Genomic DNA, 23,935 nt, shown 5'->3' on the forward strand with positions numbered 1-23,935 from the left:
ATCTAGTGCAATATAAAAATACTCCATGACAAGTATAGTAAAAACATTGTTAGGATGTTTTGGGTAGAGATCACGAGAAATAAGACTCACCATATGCCAGTTGCAAAAAACAGCTAATTCATTGTGATGACATACTGAAAATGCTTTATTTGATATTACTTTACCCTTTCTTTAAAACTGAATGAAAACAAATAAATAAGTATTCAAAAATACTGTCATAATGGGGTTGAAATGTAGCCTGTTCTTGCTGATCTCAGTGTTTTATGGTAGGCAAGTTTCTTACTCAAAAGCTCTTATCACTTGGTACCTATTTGAATTCTGAAATAGTGCATCCAACCTTTCAGTCTTATTGGTTACAGCTCATCAGTTTTTTCTCACATGAATCCTAGATATTTGTTGGGAATTGAGACTGCTATGATTTGCATAGCCATTCATTTGCTTCCATTTCTTACCATGAATGTAAGACACAATCCAGATTCTGAATTTTTTATATACATGGGAGAGATGGCTGAGTGGAGACAATTAGAGAGAAGACATAACGGTCCTACGCACTGCAGAAATAATCCAGTCTAAGACCGCTTTAACTGTCCTGGCTTAATGCTAGGGAATTCTGGGAACTGTAGTATTGTGAGTCATTTAACCTTCTCTGTCAGAGAGCTCTAGTGCCACAATAAACTACAGATCCCAGGATTCCTTAGCACTGAACCAGGGCAATTAAAGCAGTCTCAGACTGGATTATTTCTGCAATGTGTTTTTGACCACTGTCTACTGAGGGCTTGTGATCAGTGCACCACATTAGTACCGTATATACTCAACTATAAGTCGATCTCATGTATAAGTTGAGGTCATTTTGGGGCCAAAATTATGGATTTTGCCATACCTGGTGAATAGGTTGAGGGTAAAACTTGAGGTTCATTCAGTGTGTTTATGTGTGTGTGTGACAAGAGAGATTATCACTGAGTCGTTTCTTTATCGTTTCAGCTTTCATTTCAGCCAGATACATGGGCGGGATGGGGACTCTTAGATAAACAGCAATATCAATCACTCACACAGGACTCTTTCTGCTTGATTCTTTCTTGCTAAACTCCTGTCCACACAGCATGGGAAAATCTGAAAGAGCTGCTATCACATTTCCATAGTGACCTGTAAATAAGTTGACCTGGGATTTTGGAGTCAATTTTTGGGCATAGATTTTTAGATTTTTAGACAAGTATATACTGTAATCCTGAAATGGTCCACTGAACATCAAGGGTGCAGGATATGTTTTGATCTGATCTCAGCACTCTCATATCTCTGTACAGCACTCACAGTAGTATGCTTACCACTATTCAGCTGTGAATCCAGGTGTGAAGAAACAAGACTCCTTTTATCAGCATAACTTTGAACCCTCATATGAATGGTCCCAGGCTAAGTGTTATTTTGTGGCTAAATATTGAGGAATATATGACTGAAGTGCCCTGATCATTCTAGCAATATAAGTGGGGGCTTCAGGAAATAGGAAATCTCTACTTGCTGTCATCAGATTTCTTCCTACTCAGCCTTCCACCTTGTGTTTCATCTCTAGGGTGCATGCAGATTTTACCTCTGCTCATATACAACAGGTGGAAAAACATAGTTCATGAGTGAAGGAACTTAAATTGCACAAAGGTAATGAAATAAACAAGGTGTAGTGTTTATAGATCTCAGCCAAACTGATACTCCTTTAGCCTTATATGACTGTGAAACAGTAATCACAGTTTTTAGTATTTTGTGTGAATTGCTATTGTTGTTTTGGTTCCCCAAAAGGGAGAAATCCACTTATGACTTTTCTCTTTTTTGAATTACAGCTTGCCAGTGCAATGGACATAGTACGTGTGTTAATGGCAATGTTTGTGATCAGTGCAAAAATCTAACTACAGGAAAACAGTGTGAAACATGTATGCCAGGATATTATGGAGATCCAACAAATGGAGGCCAGTGCACAGGTAAGTTCTTTAAAGCTCTGTTTCTAGTGTTTTCATAAATAGAACATCTGGAAAATATTTCCTAAATTGGTGATTTAGTTTTGCAAGTGGTAAATTACTGGGCATGATTTGCAACTGAGTCACTATTAGTGAAAAACAAGTTTTGCTTCTAATGTGTGGGGAAAGCATAGTCTCCCTTTATTGAATCATTTAGACTGCTTTTGGAAATTTGGTCCTGATGGACTCTTGAAGTGATCCTGAGGGCTGTATTGTTCCTACCATTTAGACTGGTGTAAATAATTTTGAGAGACATTCATTTGGCTACTTGGTTTGCATAATACATGGAAAATGTAAAGAATACTCATCAATATTCTCTTCCCCAATGAAAAACGTGCTTCTTGACACCAGTAACACTCTGCTGAGGAATCAGAATTAAATCCCAAGAATCTTTACACTTCAGGACTTGGGTAAATTAGTTTGCATAACAATATGGGTGGTTTTCTTCAGAAAATGTGTTTTGAAGCAGGAAAATGTATACTTATTTCTGTGCAAAACTACTTTTTTGTGCAAAAAAGACATGCAGGAAAAAAACTGTATGGTTTGTCTGTACAGGAATTTACAGATTTGTACAAATTGTATAACTATATTTAATTTGTATATGTTTACTCAGTTTGCATATGTAAACAGATCCCTACATAGAAAAATTACATGAGTTCTCCTGGATGTTGCTGTGTGCCTTCAATTCATTTCCAGCTTATGGCAGCTGTAAAGTGAATCTATCACAGAATTTTCTTGGCAGAATTTGTTCAAAGAGGGCTTGCCTTCCTTTGAAACTGAGAGAATGTGACTTGCCCAGGGTTACCCAGTGAGTTTCCATGGCCAAGTGGGATTTGAATCCTCATTTCCCAGTGTCTCAGTACAGTGCTCAAACCATTGCACCATACTGGTTTTCCCTGGATATGCTATTTGTGGGGAAAAATGGACTGCACTTTGCACTGCTGTTTGGGTGGCTTCAGAGCATGGTTTTTTTGATGCTGCATGCTCTGAAGCTGTCCAGAAGCTGGCCTCATGCTGCCTGGCTGCCCACATGTGGGCCAGCTTCTGGGTGCTCCAGCAGTGTGGTGTTTACATGCCACATGCCACTGGAGAATGTGAAAACCAGCTTCCGTCTGCAGTGGGGCGGAAAAGCTAGATTTTTGCCAGTGCAAAAAGGATCAGCTGTTTGCCGCATGTTTTGGGGCAGGCAAAAGGTGGATTGCTGCCACGGCATGCAGTTGCCATGGCTCCAATCTGGCTTTCTCAGGGGCAGCTTCAAGCCACCCCTTCAGGGCAGTCTGTTTCATCCCAATGCTTGCTCAGGAACCACTGTATTTTGTGCAAAATACATCTTTTCTTCCCCAAACCATTTCTGCAGGAAAACCATTTGTATTTTTGCAAAATAGAATCCTTGTAATGCAGTCCTGAAGACTGACTCTTTCTTTGAAATTTTGCTGAAACATCTGTATTCTTGGAGAGAAGAGAAAAATTGCTGAACTGTTTGTTCTTGCATGTGGGAATGAGATAATGGCCATCCCACCCCCTCCACGCTGGGATGCTGCCCTTCCACTGTTTGAGACTAGTGATTTAAAACATGCCGTGGTACGGTTGCCATGCCATATTGGCTGCTGGGGGCGTGGTTGGGGTAAGATTAGCACGTTACCCCCAAGCAGCTTCATTCCGAAGGAATTCAGCGACCCATCCACTCGCCTCTGGATTAGTGTGAAGTTTACTTGGTCGCCTGTGGGCCGGGTAAAAATTTCCCCTCTTTTCCACAGGTTTTTCGCCCACCCCATACTGTTTCCGGTGGCATTATAGGAAGTTGGCTTCGGGGGTGTCTAAATAATATTGATTTAGCTTAAAAGAAGTTTAATTCTAATTGGACTGATTAATATTGCATTTGGCATGAATTTTGGATTTGATCACGGCGAGCACCTTGGACATCATACTGGGTGTAAGGAAAATTTCTGGAAACACCTCTATGGGCCTTGTGACCTGGGGGGTGGCAGAAAGAAATGGACCTTGAGTCTGGCTGAAGGAATACCCCGACTATAATATTTGCAGGTTAGGAAGGGGAACTTCTTGTTGGACTTCCTTATGCGAGCAGTCCAACCAGCAACCCAACTTTTGGACTGTCATTGTAGGCTCAGATGTTATCGTCCCTGTAAGCTGCAGAGGTGGTCTGTGGTAAGACATTGGATGCAGCTTCTCCCACACTTGGTCTTTATTAAGGTATTAGTTGCAGTTCCATTAAGAATTTAATAAATAGGCCAATAAATGGCCCTGTTTGTGTCTGGTCTCATTATTCCAGAGGTTTGGTAGCAAGTGACAATTTATGTCTCTCGGTTTGCAAATATATTTCTATAAAAATTATATTCCTATTTGGGTAGGAGAAAAATATCAACTAGTCCTTGTATACACACAATTGAATTCAAAGCCACATAATTATAATGTGATAGAAAGGAATTAATCTTCTTACATCTACTTTAAAGTGAGGAATTATTAAATTCATGTCAGTTATATTCTGCCATTTACCCATGGAGCTCAAGATCGAATTCCTTCTATACACATTTTAGTGAAATATGCCATTTACTGGTAACAATAGTGGTATGCACCTTTCTTCAATTCATCAGTTTCAGAATAATATGAAACTTTCAGTCACATAAGTGCGGTTCTTCTTGTCTGACCAGTATGAGATGCTGTATATAAATACATATCCAAGGGTGTAAAGTGAATATTTCAAATGGTAATACAAAACTAAACCTAATTTCCTGAAGCCTTTGAAAACACATAGCATTTTAGTGATGTATTTCTTACATGTTAATTTACAGACTTGGTTGACGTCTAAGATGTTAATTTATTAATGGTCTCACCTGCCCTCTTGGCAGTTTAATGCAACTCTTGTTATGTGGATGTACACATTTTGAGAAGTTGCAGCTATATTCGTTGGGGAGGTATTCAAAAGGAGCATTAATCTCTCCTCTTATTGACAGTTTTACATTTTCTTGGTGTTTTATGATGCTTTAAATAATTCTTAATAGTTGTCTTATTTCCTGAAGTTGACAAAAAATTTTTTTACTCTCTCTCTAGTTACTCTATAGCAAAGTGATATATTAAAGCTCTCTTTATTCTTCAGGGATACATTAGCTATCTAACTAAATAAGCATACTGTCATCCTTAGTGAATGATATGTAATATAGTAAAGACTAAAATAAATTTATAAGCCTTATAAAATTATATATTTTACTACTAGTTTCTGGAGTTCTGACTATATGATATTCAAATGAGTTTATTGGAAGCAGTTTATTGGATTTCAGAGCTGACTATTCAAACTTCCATATAATTAAAAACAAAAATGATAGCTATGTTACCATAGAATATTTTCTTACCTAGCTTTATGAGGTTGCATATTTTATATTTTTGAAAATATTTTTTCACTATTGAATTAATAATAACCTTGTCCTTAGCTTATGTATGTTTCACACACACATAAGGCTGGAAGAAAGGCCACTGAAATTCATTATTAAGGGAAAACAATTGAAGGGGTAAGAGAGCCACATAGATATAATGTGATAGAGAGGAATGAATCTGCTTATATCTACTTTATAGTAAGGAATTATTAAATTCATGTCAGTTATAGAATAATAGAATCATAGAATAATAGAGTTGGAAGAGACCATAAGGGCCATCCAGTCCAACCCCCTGCCATGCTTGAACTCTCAATCAAAGCATCCTCGGCAGATGGCCATCAAGCCTCTGTTTAAAGACCTCCAGGGAAGGATACTCCATTACTTCCAAGGAAGTATGTTCCACTGTCGAACAGCCCTTACTGTCAAGATGCTCCTCCAAATGTTGAGGTGGAATCTCTTTTCCTGTAGTTTGCATCCATTGCTCCGGGTCCTAGTCTTTGAAGCAGCAGAAAACAAGCTAGCTCCCTCCTCAATATGAAATCCCTTCAGATATTTAAACAGGGCTATCATATCACGTCTTAGCCTTCTCTTTTCTAGACTAAACATCCCCAGTTCCCTAAGTCATTCCTCATAGGTGGTATTTATGGTTTATTGCTTCATTTTGTGTTAAGCTTTTTGCGGTATTGTAGGTTGCTTAGTTCACCATCAGCCTGTGAGCTACACGACTGAACACAGATTTGAAATCCTAGTCCAGAGTGCTAAACACAGCACCACATTGTTTCACGTCTATCTCAAGATGAGGGGTGTGAATCGGAAGTGTTCTGGTGTTTATGTACTAAATGACTGGGACTGATGGTCAGAGCCTAGTTCAGATGCATGCCAGCATTATCTTTGGAGATTTTCAGAGCAGCCTTTAAGCACTGATAAAATGCTTCTAAAACGTTTAGGAAGCACACATGACACGTTTCCTAAACATCAGGAAATTGGCGGCTCCCCTCCAGAATCCCTGAATCATTTGAGAAGAGGCAGTTTTCTATGAACTGAAACTTTGCGTTCATAGGAAATTGCCTCTCCCTGAATGATTCAGGGATGCTGGACAGAAGCCGACGATTCCCTGATGCTTGGGAAGCACGTCAGGCTTTCACACACGTGCGCTTCCTAAACGTTTTAGCAATCTTCTTTTATGTACTAGAGAGCAGCAGACATGAGATCGTCACTCAAAATAGGAGGAAATAAATTACTATTTTTACCTTTGTATGTTTTAAATTTTATATTTGTAATTTTTTAATATTTTTTATTTTAATTCTGATTTTAATTGTTGTTTTAATGTGTTTTATATGTGTTTTATATGTTTTATATGCGGCTGCCTTGGGTCCCACTTTGGGGGAAAGGCAGGATAAAAATAAAATAAATAAATGAATAACTTGCCGTGTCACAAGCAGTGAGAATATATCATGTGACTTTTGTTCTTTCATTCCTCTCAGCCTCTACGGCTAAGACTATGGTCCATGCCCTAGTGGTATTGTGACTAGATTATTGTAACCTTCTTCTGACAGGGCTTCCTCTTTCACACCTCCATCCTTTAATCTCTGTCCAGCATTCAGCTGCACAAAGCTTGCCGCTTTGACCCTGTTTCTCCTCTTTTCTCCTCCCTTCATTGGCTTCCCTTCCCCTTCCTCATCCAGTACAAGCTTTTGCTGTTGACTTTCAAAGCCCTCCATGGATTGGCTCCTCCTTACTTATCTGAACTTCTTTCTCCTGTGTGCAGAACTTACACTGACAGATGGATAAGTTGACCCAGGTTTTTTGGGTTGATTTTTGACTAAAATTTCTAGACTTATACATGAGTATATACAATACTTCTCTGTATACACATTTTTATTGTGTTCATATTTTATATTTTGAAACACATTGCACCAGGCTTGTGAAAAATGCTTAAGAACTGTTAACATTCTGCAGTTGTCAAGGATCAGCTATTTTAGAAGAAAAAGTACTAATCCTGTAAGCTCTTATGAGTTATTCTTCCTGTCATACTAACTGGTTAAGAAGAAAGTCTAGAAAACAAGACGTCAGTGCTAGCAGGTTTTCTGTTTGAGGAGGATACTAGTAGGAGCAGTTGGGGCTTGTTTCATTTCTTCATTCTAGTTAAACGGTTATGCTTTCAAAAAGTCAGATATTGTTTATTTAGATAACTAAATATGTAGTTATAGAAATTATATATACAAGGCATTTTCTGTTCCTACAGTCACAAAGTGATGTTCAGTGTGCAAAGCCTAGCATTATTCAATTTCTCCAATTTATTTTTTCTTCAAAAAAAAAAAAAAAAAAAAAAAGAAATCAGATTTTTGTCTTCAATCTAGTTTATAAATTTTCAGGCTTTTTTACATCTATAAAAAAGATAAAGGTAGTCCCTTGACATGAATGTCTACTTGTAACTGACTGTTGGGGGCGGTGCTCATCTCCGTTTCTAAGCCAAAGAGGACTGCTGGTCTAAGGGCAGCAAAAGAGGGTCCATTGTGGTCTTCCTGGAAAGGAATTCCAGAGCCTAGGGGCAGCCATCAAAAAGGCTGCCTCTTGTGTGACCACCAACCATGCTTGTGATGATAGTGGGACTGACAGAGGGGCCTCTCCTAAAGATCTCATTGCCCAGTTCTTACAGAGAGATATGGGGACAGAGCCAAAGACGACTCCCACCCCAATCACTGTGGGACTGCCATGGGACTGCAGTAACCAGACACCATGGTTTCAAGGACAGCAGCTCCTGTGGTCCCAAACAGGCCAAGCAGTAACATGCAGACCTGAACAGTCATGGCGGGGTGGTGGTGGTGATTGTAACAATGGCATCTGCATGGGCAAAGCTCTGCTCCAATGCCCTATCCTGGTGGATTGCTGCACATGCAACTGTGTTCAGGTTCACAGGGACAGCCATTCAATGGAATAGCTGTCACTAGTGGTGTTCTCCTGTGACGGTGCACATGCATGGTGGTGGAGAGGAGTAAAAAAAAAGAATCCAGTGGCACAGCTTGAAGCCACACCATGCAGGCATGACATATTCACTGCAGCCACCTTCAGAGCAGGTGGTGTGGTTGGTGGGGTTTCAATGCGGCTTCAGAAAAGGTACCTTCAAGCCGCTTTTTCCTGTTTTGCCCCTATACTATCCTTGATTCAGAGCTTGTTCAATAAAATTCTTATTAAATTACAGACTTTATTCAGATGTAAAGAGATACAATGCTTTCAGTCTTGGGTTATCTGTGCTCATAATACCAAAGTTTGTGCATGTTGAGAGATGGAGAGGAAAGCGTTTATGACTCAAGAAATGTTAATTACTCAAGAAATGTTGTGGCTGAATTAATTCGCACTGAGGTTTTCCCATATATGAATCTGTCTCCATATTAAGACAGCTTCTATTTGCAATTTGAAATACTAAATGGAAAATGATTGTGAACTAAAACCAATCTACCCATGCAAATAATCAGATTGTATGTGATTCCTATGTCTCTACCATTTTGGACTGAGGTTTGAGAGGTGCATGCTTGAATTCCACACATCAGAAAATTTATCCTGTCCTTGAAATATTTTCACAGCAAGGAGAGAGCTCTAACTTAATCATTTCCTTGATATTCTGTTTTTCTACAAAGTGCTTTGTTACAGTAAGTTGGCATTCAAACATGCACATTGCACCTGCAGTGTAAAATTGTACAGCTCCAGCTAATTTGTATTATGTCATTTACCTGTGCGTATAAATAAGTTCTAACTTGCTCTCTGACATGGTAAATAGCTGCCATTGCCATGCATTTCATAAGAAATGTAAATACAATTTTGTAAAAAACACTCAGTGCAGAAAATTATCATGGTAAAATCATCTCAAAAATTTTGAACAGTAATTGAGAGCAAGGAATTTGATTGAAGTATGGTTTATGTGGATGTATAGTTTTGAAAAATGCCCCCTCCTCACTTTAAAGACCACTGTTCTGACCTGCATGGTTGATCTGATATGAACCTGTCAGAATATGGTCATTTACTGGCTTTCTTTTCTAGTAACTTTTCTCAAGTTTTATAGATTGATTTGAGTAATCTACCACATTACCACACTACACTCATAGTGCTGCTATTCCACTTTTAATGTTCTGGCTGCCTCCTTTGCATTTTGAGGTTTGTAGTTCAGCTCTCTGGCTAAGAATTTTAAATCCCCCTCCTTAAACTGCAAATCCCAGAATGTAACAGTTAAAGTGGAATAGCAGCACTATAAGAGTGTAGTGCAGTAATCTAGCTATACAGATGGGACTGCCAAACATTTTATATTCTTAGTTTTTTGTGGGTTTTTCGGGCTATGAGGCCATGTTCTAGAAGAGTTTATTCCTAACGTTTCGCCAGCATCTGTGGGTGGCATCTTCAGATAATGTTGGCATAGAAGAGAGCTGGATACACACACACACACACACACACACACACACACACTATGTGACCCTGGGTAGGCAGGAATGACTTCCATGTTGCTCTGTGTATTGTTTTATTGTTGATGCCAGGGCCTCAAGGTGGGAGGATATGCAAAGGAGGATTAGTGTCTGCTAATTGGTGATCATTATCTGCTGGGAAAGCCCCTGATCCTAGGTGATTGCCCATTTGCATTTGTTGAGTCCTCATTTTGCTATTCTTCATGACTGGTAGCCAAACTTTGTTCACTTGAAGAGTTTCTTCTTTCCAGTAGAAATTATTCAGATGTTTATGGATTTCAGTAGTTTCCCTCCGCATTCTGACCTGGTAGTTGTTGGCATGGTCCAGGATTTCATTGTTATCAGACACTATTTTATGCCCAGGATGGTTTATAACATGTTCTGCTACTGCTGATTTTTCTGGCTGGCCCAGTCTGCAGTGTCTCTCATGTTCCTTGATTTATGGTTGTACACTGTGTTTGGTGGTCCCTATGTAGACCTATCCACAGGTGCATGGTATGCGGTAAACTCCAATACACAGATCAACATGGAAATCATTCCTGCCTAACCAGGGTCACATAGTATGTGTGTGTGTGTGTGTGTGTGTGTATGTGTATACACACACACACACACACACACACACACACACACACACAGCTCTCTTCTATGCCAGCATTCTCTAAAGATGCCAGCCACAGATGCTGGCAAAATGTCAGGAATAAACTCTTCTACAGCATGTCCACAAAGCCCGAAAAACCCACAAAAAACTATGGATGCCGGCCATGAAAGCCTTTGACTTCACATTTTATATTCTGCAATGAAATTAATTATTTCCCATCTTTAAATGAAGGTAACCAATGTATGGGAGAGGTCACATTCTACCCAAGACAATTCAGCTAGGTTGCACATAGTAGATTCCATGATGCTCTGGAAATTTGGGGATAATTTATATTTTATTTTGAAAGTGTGAAGGGAGTGGAGAAGAAGGAGGAGGAGAATTCATGTTGCATTCGCAAGCCCACTTGTACTGTAGTTGGATGGAGTCCCATAAGATACTGAACTAAATTGTTATTGCTTTTTTGTATTTACTTTGTTTATTATTTGTATTTACATTATATCAATAACAGTGGGCCCTTGGTACCCACTGGGGTTTAGTTCCAGGACCCCCCATGGATATCAAAATCCATGGATGTGCAAGCTCCATTATATACAATGGCAGAGTAAAATGGTATCTTTTTATAAAATGGCAAAATCAAGATTTGCCTATTGAAATTCTCATATATATATATATATATATATATATATATATATATATATTCAAGCCATGGATGCTTGAATCCATGGATAAAAAATCCGTGGATATGGAGGGCTGACTGTATTTCAGTTTTTCAGTTTTCATAACTGTCTTGGTGATCAGCACTTCTTGCAGTCTTCTGTTGCTTTGAAGAGTGTTCTTGACATCCATTTAACATGGCATTTTATTTTGAGTCTTACATAGAACCTTATAATTTTGAAGCAGTCATCTCGACATGCTTTATGAAATTGGGGTTGGCAGACATATGTTTATCCCTTTAATGGAAAGAATATAGATATACTATCAGTCCCCAGGATGTCTGTAGGGATATGATTATCTCACTGAAAATTTATCTCTGGAATCAACTTAGTGATATATAAAATCTTTTTAGGATAATATGAATTTGTCACACAGCAAAGACAATGGGGTTTTCACAATTTTTTTTATTAGAATATAGAATGCTGGTGCATAATTTGGGAGAAAGACAGTGTGTGCATCTTTTCAATGCTTGAATTCATGTGAGGCTTTGCCAGTATTGGAAAATAAGAAAATAAAAGCAACAAAGGTAATTAGAGCCGCTGTTGAGGCATATTTTACAGAAATAGATGGAGAAAAGAAAATGTCTTTGCTACTTTGTTTTCCTCCTTACGTTTAACATTTTAATGGATCTAATTATAAGGTTTTGCACATTTTGTTCATTTTTAATTTATTTTGTATAATGTCATGTTCTTTTTAGTTGATTAATAAAAGTTATGTAATCAAAAATACCCGTGGAAGCAAGTTGACCTGAAGGGAGATTGAAGCCATACTGAACCGGAGGAAAGAAAATTGCAAGACTTGTCAGATACAAAGGGAGGCAGAGCACTGATGTGTTCTATAGCAGGGGGCTGTTGTTTCTTGGTCCTATTGAATGTCCATATTGGAGGTAACATAAGTTGGACATTGAACCAGACTAAGAGTATAGATAAATACTAAAATGCTGCCAGCATCTGTAGAGAGGAGAGATAATGGAAAAGCTCCAGTAACATTTTCACAGTGCCTGATCTTCATCCAGCTCTTTCTAGATCTTGATTCCAGTCTATGAACACAGAATGATGACAGATCAGGAGACAGGAACTACTTTCCATGTGGTTTATCACACAGTTGCCTGTCGCGTTACAAAAGGGGGCATGATGGGAATGGGAGGTGTCATAGAACGCATCTTACCGCACAGAAAATGCTGCCAATGCTGCCAGAAATTCCCATCGCGTTCCGGATGCGTCCCAGAGGGGGCAATTTTCAGGAAAACTTCTAAACCATTCCTGAAAATCGCCCCCTAGCGAATACATCCGGAACGCGATGGGAACTTCCGCCATCGTTGGCGTCATTCTCCTGTGCGGTAAGATGCATTGTATGCTGCCTCCCGTTCCCATCACACACCCCTTTTGTAACATGACAGGCCCATTCCAGGGCCTGTGCGATAAACTCCATTGTCATTGGACATTGCCTAAATGATACTATACTGAAGTTATAGTACTGTCGTAATAACTACTAGTATTAACTACTAGTATTGTGAGCAGTTAGAGTACTATTGCGAGTTAAAAAAATGTAATTATCTTAATTCACTCTAGCAAAACAACAAGTAATATTTGGCACATTTAAGATATTTATTTTAGCATCACCTTTTATAAATTATAATCTGTTTCCTGAGCTGAATGGCATATAATACATGTGCTTCAGATATGTGTACACAGTGTTCATGGATGTGAGATGAGAGTGAAACTGCATGCAGAAAATAACTTTTTTTACCTTGGCCTTAAATAATTGACACAAATATTGTGGCAATAAGTATGGTAGTCAGGACATTATAAAACCTGGTTCAGATGTCTGTTCAGCAGTTTATTATCTCTGAAGTAAGTAGTAAAAAGTAGTAATTTTCAAGAAAGTGCTTTGTTCTGTTGTGCTGAAGCAGGTATATCCTGTTTTGTCATGAGCAGCATGTGCATCTACAGGAAGCCAGGGTAGCTAGTTATGTTGGGCTGTGGTAAATTATTGTGCAAATATGTGCTATATACAGCTGTACAACTTTTCCCCCCATAGCATTCTTTTGAAGAATAGCTAAGGGATTGGTTTCATATAAAGTTGGTCCTCTGTATCCACTGATTCTTCATCCACTGAGTCAACCATCCATGGCTTGAAATATGTGTGTGTGTTTTAAAAACATTGATTTTACCATTTTACATGAGAAACAACATTGTACAATGCCACCGTATTTACTTAGACAGAGCTTGGTGTCCACAGGGGTCCTGGAACCAAAACCCAGCAAATACCAAGGACTCACTGTTTAACTGGTGAGCTCTGGCTCCTCCTCCTCCTCCCCTTCAATTTTGAGCTGATTTTGCCCCACCTGCCCCTCTCACTCCATCCCACGTTGTCAAGATTGCAAACTTGGTAAGAAATCTGTGCTGCCACCTTGTTTGCTATTAGAAGCTTCTCCTGTGTGATCAGAAAAATAATCTACTTATTACTTTAGAAGAACCTGTTAAACCAAATTTATGAGAACAGCGTTTCCTTTTTCTCCCTTATAGCATTGCCTTATTGCACTGAATCTTAAATACTTATTATCCTTAACGTGTAACATTTGAACTCGTGCCAGAGGAAATCATCAATGATGATTATCATGAGACCTTCTGGAAACTAAGTGCCCTGTCAGTCACATCCAGTTCTGAGTGGCATTGTACTTGTCTTGATTTATGCCTTCCTCCTGTCCCTTTTGCCAATTCTTGGCCAAAGCACAAGTCTTTTTTGTGGCAGTTCAGTATGATACCTTCTCATTAAAAGGCCTATATTCAATCTAATGTTCTGTAAGTACAAATGCATTTACCTAGACACTCTGTTTTGTCTGTTGGGTTCAAAACAGAATAAAATATGCACCTTATTTCCTTATGACTGAAGACATTTAGTATATTTAATAATTCTATGCCATTGCAAATAACTACTGTTTGAGGCTCTTTAGTTGTTTGACTGTGCTGTAATCATCTGCTATAAAATCAAGTAGTTAAGCTTTAGGTTGTGGTAAATTAAACAGTACACATTGCTTATATTAAAAGCTTGTTATTTCTTGTGAGTTTGTCAAGGGCAGACAAGTGGAAAAAATAAACACAGACTTTCAGTTATAATGAAGTCTAATATATGTTTCTCACTAAATGTGCTATGAAAACATGCCATTGCTGCTCATGCAATTTTAAGTTAACACACAAAAATATTTATACTGATGGCATCTGAAGGGCTTTTGTTGTATTAGGTTTACTTGGTGAATATTTCCCCTTTTATTGGCAATTTATACTATTCTGAAGCTTTTTATCTGCAGAACTGGCAGAAGCATAGTTGTTAGTTACAAACACAACTTGAATTCATTTCAGAATAAGTGGAGCCTTGTCTACCCAAAAGATACTGTTTAAAGTTGCCAAGAAGAAAACAGAAATCTGAATTAGTGAAGGTGTGAAAGATGCTGTTAAGCAGTTTCATTTGTAAAATCTGGTGTTCAGACTGCCATTAGATTTTAGTAGATTTTTTTTCACAATTTTTTTTAAAGTAGAAGGAACATTCTCTTTGAATCTTTGTTCCCTTGGTATTTCAGCAGAGCTAAAATGCAAATGAATATATTAAATCTGCATAGCTATTGTTTGGTACTGTATTGTTAATTCTCAATCAGACCTAGTATACTTCTCTGATTATTACTGATGGTAGTCTTTTGATTAACACTAGATAAAGAAATAAAAATGTTAAAGCAACAAGTGAAGGAACATATACATCAAGTCCTTCACTCAACTAACTTTCTCTGCACAAAAGAATATCTTTCTTTAGATGCTGGTACAACTCATACATTCTAGGAAGAGAGTGCCTACTATGGTCTCATCCATACTGCAGAAATCAACAGTTTGACACCACTTTAATTGCCATGACTTAATGCTGTGGAGTTCTCAGAATTGTAGTTTTATGAGATATTTAATCTTCCCTTTCAGCGCACTCTAGTTCCTCACCAAACTACAAATCCCAGAATTCCATAGCATTGATCCGTGGCAGTTAAAATGGTGTCCAACTGCTCCCCCCCCAGAGTGACAGGAGCCCAATACTATTAGTGAAAATGATGTTTTCGTTAAAATGGTATTTTAGACATTGCTCATGATCTGTGATAACAGAAGACCGTTCTTCTGGCTGTTTAGTCTCTCTCTGCACAGCTTCTACTGAAAGCCCTTCTGTTATCATGCTGAGTTGCAAGCAGTACCTGGGAACCATAAGCATTGTTCTGTTCCTAGAATGAGGTTTTTCACCCTACATTTCCCATCAACCCTTAGGAATAGTATACAGGCGGTTCAGTAGGCTGCAAAAGGATAGAGGAGTTGATAGAAATCATGCCATCTCTTGCACAATTTGTAGTGGTTTTGCTCTCATGAAAAGTCTGCTTGCTCCACCCCATTGCTTCCATTGTTGGAATATTAATTTTAAAGCAAGGAACACAAAAGGTTCTCTCTATTTGTGCCCCATAAGTCAGGACCTCCAAACCAGGACAAATGTAGGACAACATTTTCAAATGTAGGACACATTTTATAAAAATGGAGGACATGCGAAAAAATTTGATAATTTTTTTAAAATGTTAATATAAATGCATGTTTCTTAGGCATGATCAAAATGGAGGACATTTGGGCATTATTCCTAGACAGATGGCAGAAATGAACTTCTCTTTCTGGCCAACCCCCCCCTCCCCCCATTCCAAACAGCACATTTGAGCATTGAACATGGCTTTACTTAAGATGGCCTCTTGCATATTTCAGAGGCTTATTCCATAACCAAATCCCTTGGGTTTAACACTTAGCATGGATTAACATGGCTATGCATATTGAACATGTCAAGGTGGTTTCACAAGAAGTGGATTTGCCATTTCAGGTTTCTTGAACCAACTGTACTTCTCAGAAGTGTCTACTTGGTCAAGGGAAAGCACAAAAAATACACCAAAAATACACTTTGGAAGGTGACACTGTCTCACCTTCAGAAACAGTGTGCGCATGCCTCAGAAGCTGATTGATATCAATATCACCATCCTCATCATCATCACTATCAATGTCCATGCAAGCCAGGCTTGTTAGCATTCAAAGCACCAAAAACACACAGAAAAGGCATTTTGGATAGTTACACCATCTCGGCTTCAGAAACAGTGAGCGCAGGACTCAGAAGCTGGCTGATATCAATATCACCATCCTCTTCCTCCTCACCATCATCACTATCATTGTTAAAACAATGTTAAAACATTGTTAAAAAAATAAAATAAAAAAGGGAAACTTGGATATTAATAATACTAAAAATAACAAAAAATAAAACAAAAAAGGGAAACTTGGATATTAATAATAATACTAAAAATAACAAAAAAAATTAAAAATAAATGCACACAAACCACACTGACTCTCTTAAACAGGCCTGCCCTGAAAAAATAAATAAAAAACAAGGGAGACCTGAAATGGCCACTCACCTTCTCTTACTCCTGCTCCTCTTCCTCTACTGGATCAGTTTGAGTCTGTTAGTACCGAGGATGTGGACAGGATCCTCGGCAGCGTTAGGAAGACGACCTGCTCCCTCGATCCCTGTCCTTCATGGCTGGCAGTCCAAGGGGGAACGGCGTCAACAGAAATGTTGCATCGTATTGTCAATTCATCATTCAGGGAGGGCCGTTTTCCATCTAATTTAAAGACGGCCATTGTAAAACCTTTATTAAAGAAGCCCTCCCTTGACCCCCTAATTCGAAATAACTATCGGCCTGTGTCACTGCTGCCATTCTTAGGGAAGGTGATCAAGAGGGCGGTTGCCTCCCAGCTGCAGAGGGTCTTGGAGGATACGGATTATCTGGACCCATTTCAAACTGGCTTCCGGGCGGGCTATGGGGTTGAGACTGCCATGGTCGCCTTAGTCGATGATCTCCGTCTGGGCATGGACAGGGGTAGCGTGTCCCTGTTAGTGCTCTTGGACATCTCTGTGGCCTTCGATACCATCGACCATGGTATCCTTCTGGAGCGCCTGGGGGAGTTGGGTATCGGGGGCACTGCTCTGCAGTGGTTCCGTTCCTACCTCTCGGGTAGATTCCAGATGGTGGAGCTGGGGGACTGTCACTCCGATAAGAGGGCCCTCACATCTGGGGTCCCTCAGGGAGCGATTCTGTCCCCTATGCTATTTAACATTTACATGAAGCCGCTGGGAGAGATCATCCGGAGACACGGGGTGCGGTGTTATCAGTATGCTGATGACACCCAAATAGTCTTCTCTGTGTCCCCGACTGATGCAGTGACTAGGGATGGCATCTCTCCGCTCAACGCCTGCTTGGAGTCAGTAATGGGCTGGATGAGGGAAAACAGACTCAGCCTGAATCCAGAGAAAACTGAAGTACTTGTGATAGGCTCCCCTGGTCCAGGGATGGAAATTTTTCCACCTGTCCTGAACGGGGTCACGCTCCCTGTAAAGGACACTGTTTGTAGTCTGGGGGTGCTTCTGGACTCGTCGCTCCACCTAACCTCTCAGGTGGATGCGACAGTCAGAGGCGCCTGTTATCAGCTTCGGCTGATACGCCAGCTGCGACCCTACCTGGGCCGGGGGGACCTTGAAACAGTGGTACATGCACTGGTAACCTCTCGACTCGATTTCTGTAATGCGCTCTACATGGGGCAACCCTTGTACCAAACTCGGAAGCTTCAATTGGTTCAGAACATGGCGGCTAGACTGGTTATGGGTACCTCCAGAGCCAGTCATATAACACCGGTACTGGAGGACCTACACTGGCTGCCAATTTGCTTCCGGGCGCAATACAAGGTGTTGGTTATAACCTATAAAGCCCTAAATGGCTTGGGCCCAGGGTACTTGGAGGACCGCCTCTCCCCGTACAATCCGCCCCGCACTCTCCGGTCGGGTGGGAAACAGCTTTTGAGAGTTCCTGACGAGATATGTGATGTCTGCACATAGGGCTTTTTCTGCTTCGGCCCCGCAGGCTTGGAACTCTCTCCCTGTTGAGCTCCGCTCAGCCCCCTTCCTAGAGTCTTTTAGAAAAAACCTAAAGACTCATTTTTTCCGCCTTGCTTTCCCCCATGTCCCTTAATTCCACTCTTCTCCTTTATGCTGTTGTAATTGTAATGTAATGGATGTCTTTGGGGTTATTGGGGTTATTGCTGTTATTAGTTTTAATGGTTTTAAAAGGTGATTGAATGATGGATATTTTTATTGTTGTATTTTATTGCTTAATGTGGGGGGATTTCTTTTATTGGATTTGCTGTTGTCATATTTTAACTGATTGTAAACCGCTGTGATCATTGGAATAGCGGTATACAAATAAAGATTCATTCATTCATTCATTCATTCATTCATTCATTCCTCTTTGTATTTGGTGCCAAAGAGCCCTTTCCCCTCCCTCTGTCGCAGAGTCCTCCTCCGCTCTGCCTCCTCCTCCTCCTCTTCTGAGGCTCCACCTCCTCAAGGGGACCAGCTCCCATTTTAGGCCGGTCGTGGAGGAGGAGGCAGAGGAGGAGGTGGGTGGCCAGCCGGCCGCGTGCGGCCATGCAATGAGGACGTGCAGGGGAGGAGGTCGGAGAAGGAGGCGGAGGTGGGTGGTTGGCCGGCCGTGGCCAGAGGGAGCGCGTGGGGGGCGGAGAAGAAGGGGAAGGCAGAGGAGGAAGCGGCGGATGCGGAAGTGGGTGGCTGGCCGACGGCATTAGCAGCCGCAACCATAAAGAAGGCACGCGCTGGGGCAGAGGTGGCCGCGGGTGGGACAATCCCGCTTTGGCTGGGAAACCGGACTGGGCCAGCACCGCCAAAAGCGGGATTGTCCCGCCTGCAGCCAGGTTATGGCATCCCTAGCCCCATACTGTCTCATTCATAGTTTTATCTGTGAAGCTCTGATGCAATGAAGAGGTGGAGAAAATCTCTAAAACTGCTGTGTGCCAATGTTGTTATGATGGTATAACTTCTCATCAAATTATCAATTAAGTTTTGGTTGTATACATGTTCTGGGCAGGTCTAAAACGTAGCAAGTAATGGAATAAACCCCCCCCCCCACACACAACTATAATCTGAGAGTCATGTGCAATAGACTGATTATTTCCACACACACACACACACCCATGACATTGTAATAATTTCTAAAATTTATAAGTGGACTTTCTTGACTGAGGAATCAAATATTTAAAACATTCTGGAAACTATGAACTATAATTATTATGTGGAATATAATGCTAATGTTAGTCTTCTAGATTACTGTCATGAAGCAGGCAAAGTGCGTTGTGAGTTTTTCTTCTGTATGGTGTTTCATCATAACTGAAAATCCTTTTATTTAAACTCAGTAGGTTTATACTAGGAGGGCATGTGTTGCAAGCAACATGAATCAAAACCAGGACAATCCTATGATGGAAAATCTCCTACCGAATTAAATAATCAAGAGTGAGGATATGGCTGTGTTTCTGACATTGCTGGGACTTGATGATTTCTTGTGTCCCTATTGAATTCATTCTTTTACTCACACGCTTTGTTCTATCTCCTGTGCCACAACTGTTGTTTGACGCCAGATCCTCCCATTCTTTCATTACATTCTCCACCTGCCTTTGGTTTCGGTTTTAATTTTATCTTCTCTTGTTTTGTGCTAAATTATTCTTGTCTTTTCTGAACCTGTCTACATCTTCCTCCTATTTCTTCTCTTTAACTTGATGACGATGTAATTAGTTCTTACACTTGAGATTTTTGAGACTTGTACCTATGAATAATTATTCCAGCACTTTTTACACTGACTACTCTCTCCTGCAGTTTTTCCCTACTTTGTGTGCAAGCTGACGAGATTTAGAAATGTCTGCTTCTAAACTGACACAAATCACACTTTGAAGCTATGTCTAGAAACAGTACACTTTGTACAAAGTGCTGGATTTAACCTATAAAGCATATAGGACTTGGGTCCAGGTTATTTGAATAACCCTATATCCCTCTCTATAAGGAGCCCTGGTGGCACAGTAGTTAAATGCTGGTACTGCAACCACAACCTTGATCGATCAGTGTTGTAAGTTTGATCCCAAAGGAGGGCTCAAAGGTCAACTCAGCCTTTGAGCCCTCCTCAGTTTGTTGGGGGTTATTGGCTTACACAGTATAAACTGCTTAGGGAGTACTAGTTCACTGGTAAGTGATATAGAAATGTAGTTGCTATTGCTGTTGCTATTTATGAGCCCATTTAGATTGTCAGAAGTACCCTCTCAGGCTCTTTTGGTGGCGAAAAGGGAAAGGGCCATTTTAGTGGCTGCTCCCAGTCTTTGGAACTCCCTCCTTAGAGAAGAGCCATGATGGGTCCATCCCTGACCTGCTTTTGTTGGCAAGTAAAAACATTTTTGCGTCATCAAGCTTTTTCAAAGTGACAAGAGTTGGGCTTTTAAATACTCTGCAATTTAGATGGCAAGATTTGTATATAGGATTTAATCCATTTTAATATCTTAAATGTATAATATTTTGGTTTTTAAATTGTTTCATTGTTTTTTAAATGTCATATTTACACGTTTTAATTCTTTTACATTGTTTTTAATTCTTACCGAGTCCGTATATTTTTGCCTTCAGTCCCTATATTGGGAGAAAGGTGGGATAGAATTTTTAAAATAGTAACAATACAAACCAGGATCCAGTGGCATACCGGGGGTTGATGTCACCTGGTGCAGGGGGGAGGCAGACTACCTTGGCCCCTGGAGATTCATTTGGGATCCATTGTTCCTGCGCTAAACCCCAAAAGGAAGGGACTACCCTCCCAGCAGCCACTGCTGTTGGAGGGGGCAGTGCCAGGCCCCTGGAGGGCCTTTTGGGCTCCAGTATGGGTGTAGCTGCCAGAGCCCAAACAGAAGGGACTGTCTGCCTCCAGGGTCCAGTTGGGTTCTAACATGGCTGTAACCATGCTGAATGGAAGGCACTCCAGTGGCTGCTGGAAAGTGAGAAAGGCACACAGTGCCCTTTCTCAATTGTCCAGCACCCATGCCGGGTGTACCATCTCACTGGATGACACTCCCCTCTGGGGTGTCACCAGGTGCGGTCTGCACCCCCCCTCCACATCTCTCAATGATGGCACTGCTAAGATCCCAAGCTGCAGTCAGATGGTATGAAGTTTAGGCAAACTGTATAGTTTGCTGCATTTGGCTAAAACAATAAACAATTGTTTGGCGGGCAGCTTCAAATTACCTCCCTTTTTAGTATAGAAAAGGGGATATGTGAGTCTAAGGGTGTCTACAGATCATTCATTAATGCTGGAATTGAACCCATACATTTTCTTTCATCTCAGTCGTTATTTCTTCTGTTTGTATAAACACTCTAAATGTTTTGTGCCCTTCTCACTTATTTCTCTGCATCTTCTTCTGTGTGCTACCTTCCATGCAACTGCTGAACAGATTTTTGTTGATTGGCTTTCCTAAGTTCATTTCATTGTAAATGCAAACTACCAGACTAGATGAAGAAATCAGTCAGGTTGTTGCTGCCAGCATCTTTAGATTAGGCTAAATGCATTGCCCTTTTTAGTGAAATAATTGCCACAATAAAGGATCTGTTTGATCACTTAAATCCAGGGTGAAAACTTCATGATCTTCCCAGTGTTGTTGGATTACAAATACCATCATATCTGACCATTGGCCATGCTAACTGGGCTTGGTAAAAGTTCTAGTGTAGCAGGATCTGTGGGGGAGAGAGAAAAAGATACCCCATACTAGGACTCAGTTATTCAGTAGAAAACAGTTGATATAATACTCAGGAGCCCCAGATTAATCAATCAGCAGATTGTTTTTGTACTTGTAAAACTCATTGCAACACATTTCAGGAGGTAGGTGCATGACTATCCAATCTGATTATCAATGGTAATGCACTCAGTCATAAAGCTACTATAGGAGAAATATAAATCCCTTGATACATTTCTCTGAAATATAATGACTAATGAAAAATACCAGTAAGCTTTTCTTTGCATCTTTTTCTGCTCTATCTAATGTAGAAATCACTGCATGTTTTGAAAGATAGTTTCATCATCAGTCTCCAAAACTCTCTGAGTTTATGACTGATATTGAACTTGCTATACAGATATGTGGCTGCACACCTTATTCAGGAGAAAGAAAGCTCATGCTGCCGGTGGATTTTTCAAATCATGCATAATGCAATGAAATCTAATAATAATACTAATATTACTTACAAGGAGACATTTCGTTTCATCAGATGCATGCTCTCAGTCATTACCTGTTCTATCTAAGTCCTGAACATTTCCATACAAATGAGCTCTACAACATACTTCATGTAGAAATAGGTCATGGAGATCATCATCCTGAATTTTTAAACTGGCATTGTGGAAGGTACCTTACAATTAGCATTTATAATGTTGATTAAGACCAAAATTTAGATAAGCCCTGAAATCATCATTGTTTAAACCTATGAAAATAGTTCCAAACCATTAATTGAGGATAGTTCCTTTTTGCATAATGGAGGTCAGTATATTTCATGTGAGCCATGACAATTTTTAGTTCCGTTGGTTATTTGCATCTTGCTTTATCTTTAAGTGCATTTTATTTTTGAAATAACTTAAACAATGTTTTTATTTATGTATTTCACATATTTATACCCCATCTTTTAACCAAAAAGGCTTCCAGATCACTTAGTTAAGAAGAAATATGTTGAGCGGGGTATTTGTACACTTTGATTTGTCTAAATTCAGATAAAATATTTTATTGCTTATATGAATGAGTAATACCAAGTTTTTTGTAAGATTACCAAGATGAAAAGATTAACTTCTACTCCTAAATAATCTATATTGAACATTTACAGAGGCAAACCATCAGAGACAAGATGTTCTTTGTAGTCTTCAACCTATCTTTGAATGTTTCTTCACATCTAATATTTGCATGCTTGGTTGTTAACAAGAGGGCTAAGCAGGTGGCCACACAGCTTGTCCTGTTAGGGATCTAGCGTAAAGGTATTGGTTTCAAAAAGGTATTGGTTCCCTAAGCATCTGGGAGCATCTACCAAGAATGTTCCTAACAGACATGCCTGTGAAAGTGGTGGGACTGAAAGAAGGACCTCTTCTGAAGATCTTGGGACTCAGGCAGTCTCATATAGGTCAATCAGATAGCCTTGAGTCAAGATGTATTGGGCTTCATAAATCATAACCGGCATGTTGAAGAATGCTTGGAAACAGACTGGTAGCCAGCAGAGCTGTTCTAACAAGGGAAACTTAGGGGCAAAACAGACTACCCCTTTTCTCTGTCTTGGGAGCAGCATCAGATCATGGTGTTTAGGCACCGTATGCTCTGATGCCACCCCCAAGCTGGTGTCATGCCCTCCACCTGACCACATAGCAGGCAACTTTGCCTCTTTTTGGGCCAGCAAAAGGCTGATCAGAGCCATGGCGTGCAGTTGCAGAAGGCCCTGATCTAGCTTTCTCTAGAGTGTCTTGAAGACGCCCCTTCAATGTCATCTGTTTGAGCCCATAATCTACACCAGTGGATAGTATGGCTGCAGCTATTTGGGCCAATGGATTGTCAATCTATATTACTCCAGGGTATAAAGTCACATTGGAATGAGATTCTTTCCAGAGATATAGCCGTGTTAATCTGTAGAATCAGCATGTAGAGAGATCTTGCAGCACCCTTGAGATTAACTGAAATAAAAAAGTTGGCAGCATGAGCTTTCATAGACTTCAGTCTACTTCCTCACTAAAGCATCTGAGGAAGTACACTAAAGTCTACAAAAGGCCATGCTACCAACTTCTTTATTTCAGTTGTCTCAAAGGTGCTACAAGATCTCTCTACATACTGA

General features: G+C 40.1%; 1 protein-coding gene across 5 annotated transcripts in view; it reads left to right on the top strand.

The window, feature by feature from the left end:
• The window catches only part of ATRNL1 (attractin like 1), a 686,837-nt gene that overhangs the window by 189,067 nt on the left and 473,835 nt on the right, over nucleotides 1-23,935 (top strand). For all 5 annotated transcript variants that reach the window (XM_089509984.1, XM_089509985.1, XM_089509986.1 and 2 more), the window contains one exon: nucleotides 1,827-1,964. In XM_089509984.1, coding sequence (XP_089366110.1) covers nucleotides 1,827-1,964 — 138 coding nt within the window. The remainder of the gene's footprint in view (nucleotides 1-1,826; nucleotides 1,965-23,935) is intronic.

This window comes from Sceloporus occidentalis, unplaced genomic scaffold (genome assembly GCF_023333645.1).
Source record: "Sceloporus occidentalis isolate IW3139 unplaced genomic scaffold, rSceOcc1.0.p SCAF_2, whole genome shotgun sequence".
Taxonomy (NCBI): domain Eukaryota; kingdom Metazoa; phylum Chordata; class Lepidosauria; order Squamata; family Phrynosomatidae; genus Sceloporus; species Sceloporus occidentalis.